The sequence below is a fragment of the Rhodnius prolixus genome, unplaced genomic scaffold (genome assembly GCF_049639745.1).
Source record: "Rhodnius prolixus isolate KJV_2025 unplaced genomic scaffold, Rpr scaffold_1, whole genome shotgun sequence".
Classification (NCBI taxonomy): Eukaryota; Metazoa; Arthropoda; class Insecta; order Hemiptera; family Reduviidae; genus Rhodnius; species Rhodnius prolixus.
This window is the reverse complement of record NW_027411581.1, coordinates 10,988,233-11,002,209: the sequence shown is the minus strand read 5'-3', so window position 1 is coordinate 11,002,209 and position 13,977 is coordinate 10,988,233. Positions and strand designations below refer to the sequence as shown.

General features: G+C 31.1%; 2 protein-coding genes across 9 annotated transcripts; one reads left to right on the top strand and one right to left on the bottom strand.

The window, feature by feature from the left end:
- The first annotated feature begins 8 nt into the window (after positions 1-8).
- Positions 9-5,033, top strand: Fibp (acidic fibroblast growth factor intracellular-binding protein). 2 transcript variants are annotated; one of them, XM_074113083.1, is made up of 9 exons: positions 9-126; positions 235-810; positions 893-1,085; positions 1,177-1,296; positions 1,479-1,586; positions 2,183-2,410; positions 2,481-2,609; positions 3,604-3,729; positions 4,152-5,033. In XM_074113083.1, exons 2-9 carry the CDS (start codon positions 726-728, stop codon positions 4,180-4,182), a joined length of 1,020 nt encoding a protein of 339 aa, XP_073969184.1. In that variant the 5' UTR covers positions 9-126; positions 235-725; the 3' UTR covers positions 4,183-5,033. The 2 variants fall into 2 exon arrangements, with proteins under 2 accessions (XP_073969184.1, XP_073969179.1); XM_074113078.1 differs by lacking the exon at positions 4,152-5,033 and adding an exon at positions 3,961-4,125 and having other exon boundaries at positions 12-126.
- LOC141446487 (adenylate kinase 8) lies at positions 1,201-13,570 on the bottom strand. 7 transcript variants are annotated; one of them, XM_074112999.1, is made up of 12 exons: positions 12,874-13,556; positions 12,532-12,663; positions 12,281-12,407; positions 10,713-10,798; positions 10,555-10,642; positions 10,203-10,295; positions 9,898-10,022; positions 9,594-9,771; positions 8,734-8,855; positions 8,074-8,183; positions 7,814-7,991; positions 4,653-5,175 (listed from the first exon to the last, which is right to left on the bottom strand). In XM_074112999.1, the coding sequence occupies exons 2-12, from the start codon at positions 12,619-12,621 to the stop codon at positions 4,711-4,713; spliced, it is 1,662 nt and encodes a 553-aa protein (XP_073969100.1). In that variant the 5' UTR covers positions 12,622-12,663; positions 12,874-13,556; the 3' UTR covers positions 4,653-4,710. The 7 variants fall into 7 exon arrangements, with proteins under 7 accessions (XP_073969121.1, XP_073969100.1, XP_073969101.1 ...); XM_074113000.1 differs by having other exon boundaries at positions 13,343-13,556; XM_074113020.1 differs by lacking the exon at positions 4,653-5,175 and adding an exon at positions 1,201-3,338 and having other exon boundaries at positions 12,532-13,565.
- Positions 13,571-13,977: the final 407 nt, after the last annotated feature.

Here is a 13,977-nt window from a genome sequence, read left to right as displayed (position 1 = left end):
AATAAACAACACAGGGTTGCCATTTTTACACCTGATAAAATTCCTTGTTACCTTAGTTACAAACCTCTTCTTTTAATTTTGAAAGCTTCAGATAGCTCACTTCAAAAAGCGTAGAAGTTTTTCAATGTAAGTACTACTTTCCTAATAAACAAATTGTTTTATAATATTGATTTATTGAGTAATAAAAACAAAGCAATTTTGTAAATAGTTTATATGAATTGTTGCACCTTCTAGGAAATTATTTTTTGAGAACTATTTAATTAGAAAAAACAAAAACAACAGCAATATTAGGATTCAATTATTTTGGCATATGAAAATAAGAAACATTTTTAGATCAAATGTGGCTCTTTGAAGATGGATGAGATTCGTTAATCGTTATGCAAGTGGATGAAAACTTGCAAATTTGAAGTAATTCTGAGCCCTATAGGCCACGATATTTCTTCAACAACTTAGGAACTTTCTATATAATAATTAGAAATTTAAGTTCATGATAATGACTTCTAAAACAATGAGAATCAAATTACGCTGAAAATGGCCTCCAAGTGGTGGTCGAGATTCGAACTAAACTGATGAAAATCAGCCTCGGGGCCAACGTCCAAGTTTGGGAAGCACTGTTATTACTTTCAGATGTTAAACTTGTTGGTGGCAGTTAATGTAGAAAGTACAAGGCACATAAGTCGGATACACATTGAAGAAGTACTTAGATTACTGTAACGCAAACATTCATGATTCCTGATGTAGATGTGTTTATAAGCAACTATACTATAGTTGATCCAGAGGTATATCAACTTTGGGTTGATGGATGCACAGGTCAGTATAAGATAAAAAATATTTCCACATTTACTATTTTATTGACATTACGATTTGTTAAATAAATCTTCATTTGTTATAGCGGAAGTTGCTGTAGATATTGTACACAAACATGCTTTTAAATCAGAACATACATTGGATCTCGTTAAAAGCGACGTATCTGATCATTATCGAACATATAGCCTTCTTGAGAAACTTCTCCATAATCCACCCAAGCTTGCCGAACAGCTTCATTTCCAGATTGAACCATTAACACGACAGCTACTTATTGAAAAGTGAGTGTATTGCTTTTATATATTTTGTTTCCTCTCAACATTGATTCATACTCAGATATACATATAAATCATATGTAATCACTTTTTTTAGGTATTATGAATTTGACGATTCTGTAATTAGAGAATTATTGGGAAAGAAATTATCATCAAGATATCGAAAAGATCTGGATGAAGTTAGTGAAAAAACTGGTGTTTCCCTCAAGTCCTGCAGGTTTTTCCTTCCTTCATTTATTTGCAAGACCTCAGTATTTTGTACAATTTAAAACTAAAGATCTCAGTTCACTACTATAGTCTTTCAATTCTGCAGTACCAACTGAGTTGAAATTAAATAAGATGGCTCCAATCTTCACACTATTAATAAAACATTTTAATGTTTTTGGTATTTTTTTGCAGGAGGCAGTTTGATAATGTTAAAAGAATATACAAGATGGTAGAAGATATGCAGGGTTCAGTCATCCAAAATATACGCAATTTGTTTCTTCTCCCAGAGGATCTTGCAAAGTAATGAACTACAAAGTTATTTTTTTTTTATAGTTAAATGCCATTACAATTTTGATTAGAAGGTGCCACCATAGCATGTGTGAACCGCAAAGTACTGCGGTACTAGGTTCAATTCCCTTTCGTTGCCTTAGATTTATTTAGAACAGTATAGATAAGAAATTTTATAGTTAATGTGTAAGCTATCCACAACCGTCCACCACATTAGATCGGTAATTGGAAGTAAATCCCTCCTAAAATAATAGGCTTGCTATACTTACTTTTTTTTATATTATTAAACATTTTTTAAATGTAAAATTGTTAGTTTTATGTAGACGTCAGTCCAGTAATACAATAATAAAATGTTTATTTTACTGAATAACTGTATCAGTCTTTTATATTATTATTTAAGTATGCAAAGGGACGATCGTATTGGTAAGAGAGGTGCAGGAAAATGGATTCTGGACTTGGCGAAAAACAGTGAAGGGAGGGTTTTCTATTAAAAACTCGTTTCTTTAAGAAAACAGACGTGTAACTTTCCTTTTTTTTAATAGCAGTGTTTTCATATTCTCTTAAGTTTATGGAGATTTGTTCTCATAATTATTTTTTTTTTTTTTTAGGCGTTACGGCACTGTAGTATTATTGGCATGTTTAAGATTGGAAACAGGAAAGAAGAAGTTGCATTACCTAACTTTCCGAGATCTTTATGAGTGTTCAATGGCCATTATGGCTTCTTGGACCTATCCAGTTGGAACAACAGATCACGATTGTATTGATCTTGATAGAGAATTTTTATTGGATCTGCGAGATATCAGAACTCTGCTAGAAAAGGAGAAGGAACATAAACAGTAATTAAATACTATTTTAAACTCCATTAGAATTAATACTCAATATACTGAACATGTTTAATATTTTTAGTTTGGTCTGCAGTAAGTTAAAACCAGAATTGCTTGACAAAGCATATCAAGAATTAGAATTAAATTTTAAAAACTACTCCCGGTCCATAATAACCATAGGATGTAATTTACACAGAACAAGAGAATTAAGGCTGGTATTACTTTTTCATGTATTTTTTATTTTACTTTCTTCTTCTTTAAGTAGAGTCGCTCTTCGGGTTTCCAGCTACGAATTGCTTTCTCCATTGTTCACTTCACTGCTGCTCCCTATATCCGCCAGAAATCTTGGAGCCAGTATGTTAATAACTTTTTTTTATTCTTAAGAGGTGATATCCAGCATGAAAAATTTCTTTGGCTTCCATGAGTTCAACTGGGCATACCACAAAAGAATTCTTTGTTGGGCACTCTCGTCTTTAATCTGCAGCATCCCTCTGATCCGGGTTATGCTGATCTTTTTCAATTTCGATATTTGCGTAGATCTTCTCCAATAATCCATTTCTCAAAATATTAAAGCATTTGCGCTAGTTTCTCCATTAGAATCGTTTTCATAATCATATACCTATAGCTTTACACAATTATGACTGTGTCATAATTTGTTGTCTGATGCTTACCTACTTGGGTATTCCATTTACTGGTGGATTAACATTCGATTGGTTCTCAACCTCTTTGGGCCCGAAAGCTGATTCTCTATCGCAATGGCCATTATTGTAGAATACAGATAAGACAATAATTGAATTAATGAATACATCTTCCATTTCATAGACGAACATTTTCTTTATTCTTAGCGCCTCAGAAATTCCGTTTTGCTGCAGTTGCAGTTGACTTCTAGCCACCAAACATTTTTAGAAGCGTTTGTCATATACACTGCGTCATCCTTATCCTATGCAAAAAAAAATCTCACTAATTGAGGTTCTCAACACAACCACCCTTTTATTCTATTCCCTCTTACTCTGCCCATGGATGGTCTTGAAAGGAGTTGGAGCAACTCAGTTCGGTTCTGTTTAGAGAGAATGATTTTTTTTTTTCTATATTTGTAATTTTTATATTGATTGTCTTTTTATTACTTATTTTTTAATGTAAGATATATATTTTTATAAATACCTTATTATCTTATATTATAAAATACATATCTTAATAATTTCCAGAATGTTATTTGTTGAATTGGTTGAAAAATGTATAGAGCCTTGGAAACAAGTGTCTTGGTCAATTAGTGATCTTACTGCATTTCTGGACGCTTATACTCATTGCGCATTACAATTGGATTGTCTAAGGTATTTATTTCGTTTGTCTAGCATTAAAATAACCCAAAAATTAAATTTCACTTTTTTATTATTTTTACTGGATTATATTTATTTATAAGAGGCAAAACTTATTTAAAAAAAAAGAAAAGAAAAGGCGATTAATTGCCATAACATTCAATGAATGGTGGAATTTAATCTTTGTCAAATTGTGTTCAAATATTTCATAATGCTATTAATATATATATATATTTTTTTTTTTAGAGAAAATGATACAAAAACTGTGTGGGAACGATTTATGAATGTATTAACAATCTGTCTTATTAAAATGTATCATTCATAAGTTTTGTACAAACAGGAATATAAATCTTAAGATCCTTTTATTTTATATAACATTAAAGCATTTAAAATACACTTCTTATTAACTTTTTACATTTCTTATTAACCTTTTGCAGTCGTTCGTTAATCGTCCTTGGGTTCAGTTGATGGAGTCATAATTCTAAATAGTAGAAAATGTAAAAGGAAAAGGAAAAAGTATGTGCTCTGAGCCATCGGTTTGGCGTTAGCTAACAGAGGGATTTTACAAAAGATCCTTATGCCCCTCGGTAACTACGACCTATTTAGCTCACTTCCTCTTTTACATAATCTGTATTCTAACTTCTCAATTCAATAGGATAATGTTGTAGAAGGCTGCCGTAAGGAAATTAAAGAGAATGTCTGCTGCAATATTGTGTTAGGTACAAATCATAGGCTTTCATTTTCAAAAAAAAGCTTCTTTTGAGGCTCACTAACAAGTAAAAGACATCATTCATATGCGTACGGTTATAAATTTTACTTATTTAATAAAAGCAATTAAATACTAAAAATTAATATTTTGTGTACAATATAAAATAATGCCATTTATTTATTATTAATATAATGAAGGATGCTTATGAAAAAGAAACTTTGGTACACAATTTTATGAATATTGTTAAATTTTGACAAATATTTGTAGTAATTAATATGATGATACATTTAATTGAACAAATCTGACAATATTGATGTTACATCTTTATCTTCAGAATTGGTCTTTTCCTTTAGATCTAAAATATCAAGGATTTCATCACGTGGTTTTTCGTTCTTCTTAAATTTAGGATTCCGAGGAAAAACCTCTAAACAGGAACTTGTATCACTCGTACAATGTTTCTCGTCAGGAAATACAATCTCTACAGCAGAACTGCTGCTGCCCTCAATCTTTTGTGACATCACTTCGTCTGTTTTTGGCTCTAATGTTACTTTCTGGTTTTCTTCGCATACATCTGGTTCTGAGACAATAGATGACACTAAATTTTTCAGTATTTCTTCCTTAGTTGATGCTTTTCTAACAGGGGCTTTTGCCGATTGCTCTAATATAATTTTTGTAAATATTTCAATTAATTCTTCATACGGTAATTGACTGTCAACAAATACGCTATGCTTGCCACAGTACTCCAATAGATCCTGCATTATTTTATCTTATAAGTTTCTACTATGTTTATTAAATTATATTCTAAGACCAAAAAATTGGGATTTTTTTTTTTTTTTTGGTAAGTGATGATATAAAAGTCTGAAGTAAGTTTATAGAACAAACTTTCCGGTCTAACGCGGTTGGTCTAAGCAATTGGAGGTCTAAGGCTATCTTGTTTAGAGTAACGATAGGATCCTGCGTTGTCAAGGCATTGTCATTCCAGAGAACCTGAAAAAGTTTGACCTACAACGTCTTGGCACAAATACTGCGAAGAGGCAGAGAAGATTTCAATGTTCCGAATAGAAGCATTTGGAAACTAGGATAGCAACCAGGTGTTGGTGGAAGATGTGCGCTACAGAGAGAATCTCCCAAATCATGAAATTTCTCAGATATCTTAATATTGAAAGGGAAACAGCACTCTGTGAGTAGTCTATTCACGCACATAAAGAAGAAAAATGATCCTTTGTGTAAAATTAAGGAAAAATGCGTTAAGAAGATTTTATTCCAGCAAAAGTTTTCTCCTGTGGGTAAAGTTGGTGCCTTTCTCCAGCTGCTTCTGCAAATGAATTTTTAACAGAAATAAGTTGGAGCGAAAGAAATGTATCATTGCAATTTGGAAAATCCTGCATAAATTCACTTCTCCTTCATGGCACCTTCCTGCCAGTATTGCTGCTAACTGCAGTTAAATAAATTGCATTAAGAAAACGTAGTTTGAGTGAACAACCATATTTTTGTAGTAATAGTACATTTCTTTACGCTGAAATTAATTTTTAATTTTCGAAATTTTGCACTTTTGTTGCTGCAGAATCCAAGGTATTCCGTTGCATGAAAAGAATTCCGATTTTTCTTTATCGTTCTGATGTAGGAAGTCTAAGATTCATACTCATTAAATAATAATAGTAAAATTTTTTTGTTTTTAATCTATTTAGTATGTCTGAATTGTGCAAAATGTAAGGAGTAATTACAGGTAAATTTGATTCATGTGTGATGGCTGGTGATTTGCCTACATGGAAGTGTTTATGTACATACTGTAGATGTGTATTAATCTCTTGGATAATTGTTATGATTTTATGATCAACTTTTTGTGGTTAAGAATTATCAAAAGCGAATTTTATGTTTTTAAACTGGTGTTTATGATTACAAATTGTTGACTATTTTTGTAGTCAACAATTTGTAACAGCTGTCAACTAATATTATAAATTAGAAACTCTACAGTGAACTGATACCATTGGAGGAGGTCACATTAGAGTGATCACAGGGTCTCTGAACCTCACTAAAATCATTATTCCTTTTCAAAAAGTTTCTGACCAAAGTGACAGGAGTATTATACGTTATATCTGAGTTCAAATGAAAAACTCTGGCAACTAACTACAAAAAAAGAAATTTAAATAAGCCGTTTCGTGCGGACACTTATATTTCATTCTACCGACTTCTACCTTTGCTTAAACGTTTCATACTCATATAATACGAAGGTATTACAACAGACCCTAATTTCAATCCAGAACTTAAGAACACCGCCTAAATAAATATTCCTGGAAAAACAGGCAAATATAATTATCTATATTTATTAATATTAATAATAAAATAATCTGCGTCTCCATAGCCTGATGACTAATTGATTATAGCCAAGGTCAAGAGGTCATGAAATATATGATGAGCAAAGTAATATAAGCATATAAAAAATGGCGTATAAAGATAAATTTAGTAAAAAATGAGCACGTGTTGACCACAAGCGGATAAGATCTTACCATAGAAGGAAAAGATCCCAAGGATTGAACTATTCACATACTTGGGCTCTGTCACAGTAAGGATGCTTAAAGTAAAAATGTTTTATTGAAATGAAATGTAAGCGCCACAAAAACAATTGGCATACCGAATTCCGTATTATTGAGCGGAAATGTAGTATCAAAGAGACAATATGTAGTAGTTTGGTACAAAGTATTGGACTTGGACCTTGAAAAAGGGTTTGAGGAAAAGGCTTATAGCCACCAAGATGGATTACTGGAGAAGGGCAGCAGCACAAATATTAAGCTTGAAAGAACAAGAAACGAAGAAATAAGAAAGAAAGTGACGTTTAAAAAAAATGTACTGCAGAAGGTGGAGGAAAAGAAACTTAGAAGGTACGGCCATATAAAAAGAAGGGAAGACGGATGAATGGTTAAAGAGATTCTAGAATGGGTAGTTGAAGGAAGAAGAAGACAGGGAAGACCTTCACGGTAACGGCCTTAGGGAAGAGAATATCCAGGAAAGATCCAGTAGGAAGCTGAAAGAAATCTTTGGTTGAGGAAAACCTCAGTATTTACGAAAACCTTAAAAAATAAAAGTATAGGTTTACTTTATGTAGTGAGTGAACAAAGTTGAAAAAAAATCATTAAAAGCAACTTCGGAGCAAAGAAAAAAAAGCTATAGAGTAATTAGATTTCCCGTCTAAAAGATTTTCATCAAATTTTTCATTTTATTCCTATTTATATTTTATGAGATATTAATGCTATTTTTTGAGAAATGTTTGTGTTGTTAAGCTGGAATAGCTGCTGAAACACCAGAATCCTTGAAGAATGCCAGATCATTTCATGATATTCTTATTCAATTAAATTGTATCTCAAAAGTATTTTGAAAACTATAAATTCTTACTCTTAACTGTTCCTCACTCAGGGAATTGTAAATGTTTTCAGAAGATCCTGAACTAGTAGACTGTTCTTTCTTACAAGCCTCATTTCTCAGTTCTTGAGCGTAATCTCGTGGTTTCAATGCAACCCATTTTCGAAATAATTCCCTCTTATTAATGTCAGTGGGTATTAGAAATATAACTCTGTTGTTAATTAAAATTGCTAATTACTATTTTTTGTATTTTTTTTTTTAAGTTATTAATTGTAATGCTACATATTTATTACCTATTTGGTGGAGTATCAAACGTATCTAATGCCTCAAAATCAATTCTATCCCGAGGAAAATTTACCATCACCCAGCCTTCATTTAAACAATCAATACCCATCAGTCTATTCTTAAATTTGTAAAAAAAAATAATAAATAAATAAATTAGTTATCTTTAAAGTTTTTTTATAGTTTTTTTTTTTAAATTATCCTAGTCTTATATATTAAATAAATGAGGAGAGAAAAAAACCTGTGGAAGTGTATGAAATAAGTTAAATTATATGAAATGTATTAATAAGTTAATTATAATTTTCCACATATCTTGTTATAACACAGTCTGTTTATAACATAGTTCACTGAATGGAAGCTTCAGATTTCGACAAAACCCTGCCCAAGTTATGTCTTTAGGTGTCTGTGGTCAGTTGATACGTTGATAGTATGTTATGCTAAGTTTCAATCCGAAGTTTAGAAGTAGTAAATGTAAGTAATAAATGGTCTATGTCCTAATTATTTTTCAGTGGTAAATGTAAGACTGCTTTTTCATCAAGTAAATATAATAATTTTCAGACGTCCTTAGAATTGGTCGTTAAGAACTGCACAAATTTCAAGTAATAGAAACATAGATGAATGGCCTGATGAGATTAAAGGCAAATAATAATACGTAAAAATGTGGTGTTTACCTGTACTAACGCTAGAACCAATTTTCCATAAATGGGAACATGACGTTTTTCTAGTTGTCTCAAGTGTTTTCCTAATTCATTATCCAGGTTTTTTCCTTGACACACAACCTCTTCCATATTAACTAAAAAAAGACAGGACATATTTAAGACAAATAAAATTAGTTTTTTTCAGTAATATGAACAAAAATAAACGGATAATTAATTTGGTTCAATTCTAGGGTAGGGCCGAATTACCTAGTTTTTTTAGATTCAGGAAATGCTAAATTTTTCTTTTAATAGGAAATGAATAAAAATAGCTTTTTATGTCTTTGAAATCTAACTCATACTACTTTTATTAAAATGATAATTTTGTTAGAATAAATACATACTATTTTGGTAACCGAACTACAAGAAAGGGAAAAATTATGAAATAAAAGATAGAATGACCGGCAGAGCAGTGTACTTTGTCCATCACAACCAATATCAGTAGCAGAGCATACATTATTATTATATACATTATGTCTGTCTATTCTGGAACAGAACTACTAAAAAAAAAGTAGGAAATAAGAGCTAGAAAGAACAATCAAGTTGCATTTTGTTTACTCCTTAACAAAAACTTAGTTTTAAAATTAATGCTGATGGGTTGATTAAAACGACAAAAGCTGCACATTACCAAAATTACCTACATAACCCATAAAACCCATATAACTAATAAAACCTAAATAACCCATAAACCACCCTAATAACCCATTAGATGCTTTGTTTATGGATTTAATCTTCTTCCATATGGAACTAACTGATGCGAGTATTTTTTGTTCAGATTCTTGTGCTGAAGATTAAATAAAATTAGATTGATAATGTACTTTCTTTGTTCAACTTACTAAAAATTAAATCAAAGTGTTCACAGATATTCTTAGCCACATTTTCTATTTTTTTAGCCATTTCGCCAATAATGACTACTCTTGGAATGCTAGCGCCGCCTTTAGGTAGCATTTGTTTTGCATTAATTACACAAGATTTTGCAATCTGAGATAATGTTCGTCCTCTTATTACAACTTCCTAAAGTAATTAATAGTTCATGGTAAAGAAGAGGTATATCAGTCAAAGCAAATATCATTATTAGAATTACAATGTACAAATTAGATTATTAAAACTTTAAGAAACTATTATTGAGGAAAAAATCACTTTAATAGTATCACCAAACGATGCCCTTAATTCTACGAGTGTTCTTTTATAACATTCAATCATTTCCCTTAATTCTTGAGGATCTTTGTCAATGAGGTTTTCATTCCATAGATCTCTTTTTGAATCTAGTAAAATAAAAGTAGTAGTTAGAAAAAAAAGTATTTTTTGATTATTGCAGATTTTAAAAAACCTGTTTAAGGAGCCGTTCGGGAACGGGTTAAGTACATATTATGAGTTAATAAAATGAGAATAAACAATATTTTACCGTAAATTAAATAATTAAAATTCATTATAAAATAACTCACAGTACTGTGGACTCGGTACAAGCTGAAAAGTATGAGTTGGATTAATTGCTCGTTTTTTCATAGATCTCGCTTGAAGTCTATCCCTTGGATAATCTAAAAAAAAATCATGTCTTTGGAGAAATAATGGTTCAGCTAATTTGAATATCGTATATGAATTAAGTATAGTTTTGTTTAGTATATTTCCAAGAAATGTCACGATTCTTTTTCTTTGTTAATGCAATGTTACCTGATTTTTTTAGCACTTTATCAAATAATAAAAAAAAATCTATCTAATAGAAATAGAATATATTAAACCTTACAAGAAAATAAGAATTTTTTTTTTTTTTTGAAAATAGGTAGTTCATGAATTTACCAAATAAAATCCAGCCTTTCTTTTCGCCCAACTTTTGTTGAATAATTTTCTCCAGATTTAAAGCAAGCGTTTTGGGACAGTACTCCAACTATATAGAAACATGAGACAAGTGTGATTTAGTTTCAAATTTTAAAATTGTATATTTAAGCCTGACTTACCTTAGTGTTTTCTTCTTTTATATCTTTGAAAGAAATTACTAATAAATTCAATTTTTCGGCAATTTCTAAGGACAGTGTACGCTTATCTAAATAAAAATGAATATGCCATTATAATTATTATTTGCAATCTATTAGTTTTTATCATATCGTTATTTGTTATATAAGTACAGACACCTTAATGATAAATTTATCATACTTCATTATTGCATATTTTCCACAAACTTTTAAGAAGTTCTAACACCTCTTTTGAATAATCACAAGCAACAAAAAGTTTGGATCTTATAAATTTTCCAAAATCGACGATTTGATTCTGAAACTGATGAAAGCTATTAATATCGGGCGATTCAACTATTCTCTTCTCCATAGTCTTCTAACAAAATCAATATCTGTTTTACTAATATTAAGCTCTAATTTTCCAGCAAACAAATTACAAGCATACGTTTCCAATTCCCAATAGTCTAACAATTCTTGCTCGACACCGAATAATAAAATATTCCTTTTCCTTATTTCTCGATCAAAATGATTAATTTTTGTTTAAAATATCTTTACTCTGTTATCTATTAAGCTGAAGTGCTCTTTTATTTCTCGTGTTATAATAGACCTGATCTGTTCCATATCTTATAGCAAATCTAAACATAATTTTCTAAGCTGGTCGACAATCTCGGAATTCATTATTATTTTTTCGAATTTCCGCTTATATAAATTACTTTTTCTTAGTAAACAGTAGAATAAGCAAAAGAGAGAGAGAGAGAAAAAAAGCTCAGCTGTCAAACAAAAACCAAGAGATTTTTCAAGATTGCTATATTAATAGAAAACTTATCGAAAATGAAGGCAGTTGACATAAATTAAAGAATAAATAAAAAGCAGACAGAACCCGGAAGTTCCAATTCAAAAGCAATTGCTTATATTTATAAGCACCAAAGTCCAGGAAGTAAGACAGGCAGCCAATGAAGTTTGTGTGTATGTGTCAATATTATATCTCCACTTATCCACTTCCATAATCCAAGTCACATAAAACTGCCTTAAGAAATTAAATAATTGACTTAGCTTTTACATTAAATTAAAAAAAAAAACTGTTCGATCAATTTTCTTGAAACTTGAACAAACTGTCAACCACGAAAGCCACTAACTTCAGGCAATAAATTGTCGCACGAAACAATGAAGAACTATACTTTTTTTATAAAATTATTAGAGAGTGAATTTATACGTTTTCTCGCAATGAAAGTTACAACTCACTCTTCAGTAGTATACTCTACAGTAGTAAGTTACAAAACGAAGGAAGTACAGTAGTATGATTGAGTGAAATCAACATCTGAGATAAATGTCGCCATTGGCCCTTTATTACAAGGTTGGCTTCCAGGCCGTGCTCTCTAGGTAATTTCCACACAAGTTCAAGAGGCAAAAACTTGAAGAAAATCTAATCCAGCTGAACTCGAACCCGATAATTACATTTCAATTTATAACGTTAAATGAATTGGTACTTTATTTTTTGTAATATAATATTAAATTATTTAATAATGGTTTATCAATCTAGTCTGACATTTATTCTTTAAATAAGATAAAGATACCAATATGTGGGGATCCGATAATCAAGATTTTAATTTGTGTAGTGGTATCTTGAAGACTGCACAAATAGTTTCTTAAAAAAATGACATGATCTTCTGGTTGATGGAGAGCGTATGTAACAGCAATATCCTGAAATTGCAATAGACAAATTTTAACAATTGGTTGAAGAAAGCTCTGTATAAAAGAACTTAATAGATCTCTTTCTTTTGTCTCGAGATTATGAAATGGCCTCCTTAACTTGCATTACACTTACATAAAAGAAATCATAAATGCCCATCTTCTGAAGATATGGTGCATAATTCTGTGGAACTTTAAGCTTTTGCATTGTTTCATTGACTTCCATCTTTTAATAGCAGTATAAATATTGCAGTAAATAGATTGGTAGCTAATAATTCGAAAGAAAATTAAATATTAAATCACATGTTCGTTATATAAAAGAATATATTTTGGTGTGATGGGTTTGAGCAGTTATAAATTGTTCAATAAATAAATTAAAATATATATATTAGAGAAATTGTCATAAAAAAATAAAAGGAAATGCTAAATACTTATCAATGTATTTAAATGAATGTAAATCAGAAGAACCAATTTTTACCCAAGTAAAATTGTTGCAGTCCTAGGATGCCTAGGATGGATATCAATATTTCTGAAAAGTCGACAAGAATTTAGTCTTATTTTAATCACAAAGGAGTGGTTCTTTAGAAGTAAAACATTTATTCGTAATTTAGGATAATAATTTTAGATGACTTCATTAAATTTTTTAGAAGTCGGAACAATAAGTTTAAAAAAATCTACAAATCTAGAGTTTTAGGTTCTAAAATAATTAAGTTAATTTTTATTTTAAATAAATATATCTAATTAATTAATCTTTTTTGTTACGGTTGCCAGGTTTGGGGTTATGAGCAATTCGACGCCCTGGAACAATTTCAGCGGTACTTTATTAAAAAGCTTTTTGCCCTGCCTCCATAGAGAAGGTTTTATTACTGTATAGTTTATTTGTAATTACGAGGGTCGTTTGAAAAGTCCGTGCAAAAATAAAAACTACTTAATTTTTTGGGGTAAACCTTTTTTATTTTTCAAAATAGTCTCCTTTTAGGCTTATATACTTCGTCCAACGCTGCTCTAGTTTGTTGATCCCTTCCGAATAATAGGATTTGTCCAAGTCTGAAAAATAGCCATTCGTTTCTGCAATCACCTCCTCGTTTGAATAAAATCTTTTTCCCGCCAGCCATTTCTTCATATTGGGGAACAAATAGTAGTCAGAGGGAGCCAAGTCTGGAGAATAGGGGGGATGTGAAACGAGTTGGAACCCTATTTCCATTAATTTTGCGACCACAACTGCTGAGGTATGAGCTGGTGCGTTGTCGTGATGGAAAAGGACTTTTTTGTGGGCCAATCGTGGGCGTTTTTCTTGCAGCTCGGTTTTCAAACGGTCCAATAACGATGAATAATATGCACCTGTAATAGTTTTACCCTTTTCCAGATAGTCGATGAGGATTATTCCTTGCGAATCCCAAAAGACAGACGCCATAATCTTTCCGGTCGAAGGAACGGTCTTCGCCTTTTTTGGCGCAGATTCACCCTTGGTAACCCATTGTTTAGATTGTTCTTTGGTCTCAGGAGTGTAGTGATGTATCCATGTTTCATCCACAATGACGAAACGACGCTTAAAGTCCTGCGGATTCTTCTGGAACAGCTG